This window comes from Teleopsis dalmanni, chromosome X, assembly GCF_002237135.1.
Source record: "Teleopsis dalmanni isolate 2A chromosome X, ASM223713v2, whole genome shotgun sequence".
NCBI classification, from domain to species: Eukaryota; Metazoa; Arthropoda; class Insecta; order Diptera; family Diopsidae; genus Teleopsis; species Teleopsis dalmanni.
In genome coordinates this window covers 34,733,270-34,741,197 of record NC_051848.1, presented here as the reverse complement: position 1 = coordinate 34,741,197, position 7,928 = coordinate 34,733,270, and the positions used below count along the sequence as shown (strand labels likewise).

Genomic DNA, 7,928 nt, shown 5'->3' with positions numbered 1-7,928 from the left:
AGGTCGTGTGCGAGTTAGGCTAAGTTGCGTTCTAAATGAGGGAAATACTAAGTTGTGCCGATAATGTAGTGATGTGTCGATACGTGTTGATAAATGGCTAAATATGTGCAGTGCAAAAAATCCCAAAAAATCTCCCATTTGGTTTAGTATCAACTTAGCCTAACTCGCACACGTCCTAAGGTATGTCTGAACATTATATAAATCCTTAATTTTTATTTTAAATAAAGCAAAAATTATTATTTAATAATTTTTAAATTGTTATTTATTGTGCATATATTATTGATTTATTTGTTTGTTAGTTCTAAGATGATGCAACAAAAATGTTTTTCCTCAACACATTTTTAAAATAAATAAAAATCCAATGCTTCTCAAAATCAAATTAAATTGAGAGAAATAGTAAATTATGTCGGTATCGCAGTAAATTCACCATAATTTCGTGTAGGGTAAATTGGATAAAAATTAAGTATCGTCATCTTGAAAATTTTATAAGATATTTAATAAAAAAAATAAATAAATTTGAAAACTAGAAACCAAAAATAATAAAAAAGTCCAATAAATAAATATTTACATAAATACAGTGCAAAAAATCCCTATGAAATATGAATTTACTTTACCTGTATTTACTCGAACACGACCTATTTCGGAAACAGTGTTTTCAGTTTAGGTAGTAATCCTTTATTCCATACTCTATGAAAGGAATACTCTGTATGTCAAGAAGACAGACAGAACACACTTTCTTCTTCACCATAGCCGTTTTAATAGTATTTACACAACTCAGTGAAATTTAAAAAAAATGCAAAACTTATACAAATAAAAAAAAGAACTTCTTAGTTAAGAAATTATATACAATATTTTCAATAATGAGGTCTGGACATGCCAAAAAAACATAGAATTTCAATTAATTTCATATTAATTCTTGACTTAATTAAAGATCTTCATTTTCAATCATTTGCTGAAGTATTTTTTATCTACGATGTGAAAAGTGAAGAAATATATTTTTGTAATTGACTAATCGAAATAGTCTACCATTATTGATTTTAATTCTTCAAATATTTGAAGTTGTTTTACAAACAATACCGAAAACTCTTTGTAGTTTATGTTAAATTGCAAACACACCACGAAACTATCAATTGGTGAGTTTTTGTTTCTAACGATTGCCTTAGGCAAGCTACGTTACTACCTGTAAAGAATTTTCTCTATTTAGCAACATTTATGCACTATTCGTCGTAAATTTTATGCACATCAGGTATAATCGTATAAATATATAAATTGTTTTCATAAAAACATTCAACTCTACAATTGAAGCACAGGTAGCAGCGCGACCTTTCATTTGTTCCGTTTCCAGTCTTTCCAGGTATTTTGATTGTTTCGTTCTGTTACGACAACCAATGTTTCACTGAAGTGATAAACTGAATTTAAAAATACGTTCTTTGCCATTCAGACGTAAACAGTCGGCTGGTTTGTTCCGAAGTTGTTTGGTTTTGTAATAAATTTAGTGAGTTTAGTACTAGTTACTTTCTAACTGATCATTAAGAGAAATTCATCTAAACTTTAAGCTCGACATCTTTAAAAGAGTTAATCAATAATGGCGGATGATTGGCAGTCTCAAAAGTTCCGACAAAGTGTCATTGCGAAAATGTAAAATTAGTTAATCATTTAAGTTTGTGTAACGTTAATCACATATATTTTTATATTTATTACTAGAAATGAAATTTTGCAAACAACTGGGCAGGATCCCACAAAGAATCCGAGTGTAATGGAAAGTCATATTTTCAAGAAATCTCGAAATAAAGACGAATATTTAAGTTTAGTTGCGAAACTCTTTATACATTTTAAGGAATTAGCTCAGAGTAAGATATAATTTAGTTTGTATGTCTTTAATGTATTTATTAATAGTTGTATATATTCATAAAGGACGTCCACAGCAACCGCCACCTCCAAATTCAGAAATAAATCAACAAAATATGATGCAAGATCCACTAAATGCACTGCAAAACCTTGCAAGTCAAGGCAATCGCAATTCTCAAATTATGTCCATGCCTGGTGTTTCGAACAATAACCAAATGCCTGGTCCAGGTGGACCTGTTGCTGCTTCTAATTTACTACAAAGTTTAAATCAACAACGCCCTGGTCAAATACAGCAAATGCAGGGAATACGTGGACAACTGCCGTTAAACAGCAACAATATCGGTGGTCCTAATCAAGGTCCCAATTTAGTTGCTTCTGGTGGGCAACAATTGGTGCCACAAATTGGAACAAATATGGGCAACAATATGCAAATGAATGTGATGGGAACAGGTCAGCAACCGCAACTGGTTGGAAACGTTCAACAAATGGGCAATGTTGTCGGACAAATGGGTCAGATGCCACCTAATGGTCCTGGTTCTGGTGTAGCGCCAGGTGCTGGCGGACAAGCAGTAGGCCCAAATCAAATGCAAATGAACGTGGGACAGATGCAAGGCGGTCCAATTAATGTGAACACAATGAATGTACAGCAAATGACGCAGATGCCACAAATTAATCAAAACCAAATGAATGTAATTGTCAACATATTTTATTTTTGATATATTTATATTATATCGAATTTAATGTAAATTAAATAATTTTTGCTATTAACTACTTTTCAAATATACTTCTTTGTACTGGAAGTATGAAAAAATGCTGTAGCATTAAAGCACTTTTTACAATAATTTATTTATATAGTTTATAACTTACTGCTTTATTAGTATTTTAATTAATTAATTATTAATATATTATTATATATTACTTACTTATCACATATTATTATATATTAATTGAGTTTCTGTTACACAGATGGGAATGAGCCATCCACAATTAAATCAAATGATGAATTCACGCATAGGCCAAGGTGGAGCTATTAATGTTGGTTCCAATGTAACATCACAAAACATGCAAGGTATGCCTTCAAACTTACAAGGTCAAGTTGGACCAATGCATCAAGGTGGTATAGTCGGCGGACAACAAAATCAACAAATTGGTGCAAATATTCCAGTTAATAATGCTCAAACTGGTACGTTTATCTTATTTATTAAACGATATGTTTAAGATATGAATTATATAAATTATTTTAGATAATTTTTTTTTTATTTTTCTTTCATTTCTAAATAGAAATTAACAATAATTTTACGAATCTTAAAAAACTAACATTATGCTATTGAGTTAGAGTATTCATATTTATCAATGATAATATCTATTTTAGGTAATTTAAATCAAATATTAAATATGCCAAACGCTATGCAGAAGAATATGTCAATGGCGCAAAACAATCAATTGTACTCAGTTAATCGTGGTGTTGCTGGTGGACAACAGCAATATTTACGTCAAAGTCCTTCGCCTAGTACAGTGCCTTCACCAGCTGGTATGGGTTCAACACAATTGCAACAACAGGCAAATGCTAATCAACAGCAGGCACAGGTAGCGCAGTTACCTAATCAGCAAATGATACCAAGTCCCGCATTGGTTCCCTCATCTAGTCCCCAAATGTCCAATTTAATGCAAAATAATCAACGTAACTTACGGCAATCACCAAGTGCTCCCTTAAATACACCAGGACAAGTGGCTAATAACAGTCCATTTAATCCTCAAGAGGATCAGTTGTATAGAGAAAAATATAAGCAATTAGCTAAGTACGTTGAGCCACTAACGCGTATGGTTGCCAAAATTGGTAATGATGGAACTAGTAAGTTGAATTGTTTACAATATATTAATAAGTTTTTATTTAAAACAATTTTCTTTTAATTTCATTTAAGATGTCGAAAAAATTACAAAAATGAGCAAGTTATTGGAAATACTAAGCAATCCAACAAAACGCGTACCACTGGAGACATTATTAAAATGTGAAAAAGCCTTAGAGAAAATGGAAATAGTTTCCTATTCTGGTCAACAATTTGCAGTATGTGTGGCATATTTTTCCAATATTAAATCTTTTATAACATTTTTCTTTTGTTTTTTTTAGAAATCCACTAATCCTCTATTGGAAGTACTGAACACAACAATACAATCTCCTCTCGCTAATCATACTTTACATCGTACTTTCCGCCCAACATTTGAAGCACTATTCGGAACAGATATACTGTACTTTAACTATAACTTTTAAATAACTTGAATTTATTAAAGTTTAATATTATCTTATATTAATAGCATTCCATCTCTACCAAAAATACCACGCTTAAGTGAGGAACCGAATGAAGGTGAATTTACTATACCGCATGTTTTACAAGGAGAAATTGCACGTTTGGATCAAAAGTTTAAAGTAACATTGGATTCGACAGTACAAATTAGTGCAAAACTAATAAAGCTTGTTTGCTGCCTTGACGATAAGTGTTTACCTAACGTCCCACCAATCAGCGTTAGCATACCAGGTTTGCAAATTCAATTCTATATTTTTTTGAATAATTAAATAATATAAAATCTTGAAATATGGAGGTACATGTCAATAGAAATTCCCTTGATAGTTTAACATTCGCATTTATTTCACATTCTACTTCTAAAAATAAATTAAATTATTAGTATTTGGGCAATCGAAATACAATATACAATATATTGTTATAGTAACCCATTTGGACCTGTAAAGCAGATAACAGGCAAGGTTTACAAGACGATTAAATGGGTTGGGTTATAGATGGGGGGTGGTTGAAGAAGGAAGGGGGAATAAAGAAGAAGGATTGGGTATGGGTTGCATGAGAAATTCAAATAAGTTCAACCTGTGATCAGCCGCAAAAGCCTGGCCACTTTAAGAGAGTGGATCCAAAGTTCGATGGGACGAAGGTTTGTGTGCGAAGAGAGGCAAGAAAACAGACGAGCGATGTCATGAGGGGTAGACCTGCAGTTTGAATTAGACGTTTTTATGCGTGACAAGTAATTGTTGTTGTTGTAGCTCCCAAAGATCTATAGAGCAGATAATATGAAATAAATTATAGGACAAATAACTGAATTAAAATGTAGATACGTCTTGGTAGTGTGAGTTGGGAAATGATTATTTAGGAGTAAGAATGAATTAGGGGATGGCTGGTATTTAAATTGAAGTCCACTTCTCTGGGCTTCTATTGTATCCAAAGATATAATCAAATCACATACTTATCTAGCAACAACAAAATATGCAATTATGAATGTTCAGTTTTAATTGTACTTACATTTTTATAACAGAATAACTACTCAAGTATGATAATATTTTCTTTATTAGACCTTTTTTTTTTTAAAGAAATGTGTGATATTTTCGAAGTCAAATTCATAATTTATATACATTAATATGTTGCTATATACAATTTGTTGCTCGTTGTATTAAACGTATGGACATATTGGAAGAAATATGAATAATAATCAAACGAATGAATTTTGAATTTGTGAATGCTCACGCTTACAAGAAAGTTTTAGCAAGTGTGAGAGAGCACTGGAGCGAAAATAACTAACACAAATAAGTCAATAAACAACCAAATAGTTAATACAGATCTTTCAAGTATATTCAGAAGTATGTTACAAAGAAAACTGCTTACAAGATAGCCACTAGATGAAGACCGGGCTACAAGCAAACTGTACTATACTACGCGCTGGAGTGCAATATATGTGCCGGTAACAGTACATTAAATCCGAGACCATCTAATATATAGACTTTCGACGACGACGACTATAAATAGTTGTGTTTTTGCAGTACCACACGGAGAGAAACTTTAAAGTAGGAAGATATATGAATGAATAACAAGATAAATACGCAGGTGGGTAAGATATGTTAGTGGTTAAAATGTCTCGTTAAGCAGAGAAAGGAGGGAAAGTGTGATTGGTGCCTATGAATTGTAAATTCTTTTTGTTCTGCCAGTTTTAGAACTCTGTCAATCTCAATAAATAGGAAATGAAGAAGAGTGAGATGGGATGGATTATAGTAATTTAAATTTAAAGTAACAGAAGTTAATGATTAAGTCAACTACTAATAGACCTGTAAAATTCTTTTTCATAATGGAAAAGTTTCATTAAAGATCTATCAATTTTTCTCACAGATCTAAAAATAAAAAAATGCAAAAGACGGTAAACTAAATAAAAGTTTGAGCTTTAAATATTATTCGAGTTATTCAAAGCTTGAGTATGATTGTGCTAGATCACAAAGATCCTGTCGAAAGTCTTTTAAAACTGTATTTATATATAATAAAATAGTTTGAAGTCATCGTGCAGCTCAAACATCTTTTTATAATTAAAATGTGCAATCGAAATAATCGAATTCAAGTATAATCGAGCAGCTTAAATATCGCAAATAAATAAATAGATAATAATATAATACATAATATAAATGATGTAGAAAATTTGTATTATTTTTTGTTATTTTGAAAATTGAAACTAAAATTGATTTAAATACATATATGTTTTTTTTTTCTTCCAGAGGAATATCCATATGTTTCGCCTGAATGCACAGTTATAGATCAAGAGTATTTAGCCACGCCATTTCTAAAGGCAATACACACGGCCTTATTCTTACGTATTGCAAAACTACCTAAGCTTCATTCTTTATCACACATATTGGACACTTGGGAAATGTCAGTGCGTCAGGCTTGCTCATCATCAGCCAAAACGGGCAATGATCTTGCAAGTATTTTTTATTCACAAATTTAATTATAAGAAAAATTAATAATTATAAACTTTATTTTAATAAATCGAAATATGTTATTTTATATATTTATAAATTATCAAATGAATAAAAATTATTGAACATTTAAAAATATTTCTATATCTTATGACACTTACCATCACCTAATAGCAGCTAATAGCACCTTTCGCTTCAGATTTAATGTATGAGAGATTATAAAATAAGTTTCCGGAGCCACTCGTCAATCTTGACGACCAAGTGCCGTTCATCATCCCCAAAAGGGATTTTACAAGCAAATATCATCACCCTTTCTTTTTCACCTTTCTTGACATATGGTACAAATTTGAGCGCCATCTGTCAATTAGTTTGTTTACAGCAGCTGTTAATGTGAGACTACCTCAAGTGCATTAAGCGATTTTTACTATGGAAAATTCTTGTTGTACGCGATTTTTCGACCAAACACGGCACCACTGTCATCGCTCAGGCACCTTATTCGCCAGATCTGGATCCGTGCGACTTTTTCCTGTTCCCGAAACTCAAACTTCCCCTTCGTGGTAAGCATTTTGAGTCGATTGAATCGGTAAAGGAGAATTCGCTGAAGGAACTAAAAGCCATACTTTCACGGGCCTACGAAAAGAGTATGGTAGACTGGATTAAGCGTTGGCATATGTGTATCGATTTAGAAGGAGTATATTTTGAAGGAGATAAAATAAATTTGGAATAAAATTTAAGTTTGTGTGTTTTATTTACAAAATCCGAGTACTTTTTGAGCAGAAGGTATATCTTGCATACACATTAGTACATTTTTATTTATAAGTATTTAATATATAGGTGTCATTTACAACAGCTTGATGCGGCCTTGCTATTTTCGATTCCACCAGTAATTGAAATTTAAACTTCGCTATCTTTTTCGGATCTATTCGTAAGTGAACGATAGTAAAATATTTTTTCCCATTCAAAGCCCTAACTACGAAAACTACTCACCTTTACGCTGCCTATACGATTTTATGCTCAACTGCATACACTATTGGTCTTTGTCTCCGAGATCCATTATAGTGAACAGTTTCCTCTACCTCGACTTAAGCTTGACTTACAATTAAGACTTTTTCACTACCTCAACCAAACTTTTGTTTCTTACTGTAAACTTATCTAACCATATTCTAGCCCATGTCTTCTTTTTTTCTTTGCTTGATCAAACGAGAGTTGGTGTTTAAAACAGTTTTACTCAATACTGTGTGACCACTTGAATGATCCATTGTAATAAGAGCTACGTTGAATTCTGGTAATTTGTTATTCAGATGATTTTATAGATGTTCCATTGTATGAAACATGAATG

The 7,928-nt window shown here is 31.9% G+C and overlaps 1 protein-coding gene across 2 annotated transcripts; it reads left to right on the top strand.

Annotated features, from left to right (window-relative positions):
- The first annotated feature begins 1,409 nt into the window (after positions 1 to 1,409).
- On the top strand, positions 1,410 to 6,656 carry LOC119689685 (mediator of RNA polymerase II transcription subunit 15-like). Of its 2 annotated transcripts, XM_038104568.1 has the most exons (10): positions 1,410 to 1,495; positions 1,557 to 1,638; positions 1,705 to 1,850; positions 1,915 to 2,537; positions 2,815 to 3,031; positions 3,221 to 3,700; positions 3,771 to 3,913; positions 3,977 to 4,095; positions 4,162 to 4,382; positions 6,389 to 6,656. In XM_038104568.1, exons 2-10 carry the CDS (start codon positions 1,586 to 1,588, stop codon positions 6,616 to 6,618), a joined length of 2,232 nt encoding a protein of 743 aa, XP_037960496.1. In that variant the 5' UTR covers positions 1,410 to 1,495; positions 1,557 to 1,585; the 3' UTR covers positions 6,619 to 6,656. The 2 variants fall into 2 exon arrangements, with proteins under 2 accessions (XP_037960496.1, XP_037960495.1); XM_038104567.1 differs by having other exon boundaries at positions 1,428 to 1,638.
- The last annotated feature ends 1,272 nt before the right edge of the window (positions 6,657 to 7,928 follow it).

What these genes read in the sequence shown, in the direction of transcription:
- LOC119689685 (XM_038104568.1), top strand. Translation starts at nt 1,586, where the DNA reads ATGGCGGATGATTGGCAGTCTCAAAAGTTCCGACAAAGTGTCATTGCG. An exon ending in CAAAGTGTCATTGCGAAAAT is followed by an intron (nt 1,639 to 1,704) that starts GTAAAATTAGTT and finishes ATTTATTACTAG; the next exon opens with AAATGAAATTTTGCAAACAA. An exon ending in ATTCTGGTCAACAATTTGCA is followed by an intron (nt 3,914 to 3,976) that starts GTATGTGTGGCA and finishes TGTTTTTTTTAG; the next exon opens with AAATCCACTAATCCTCTATT.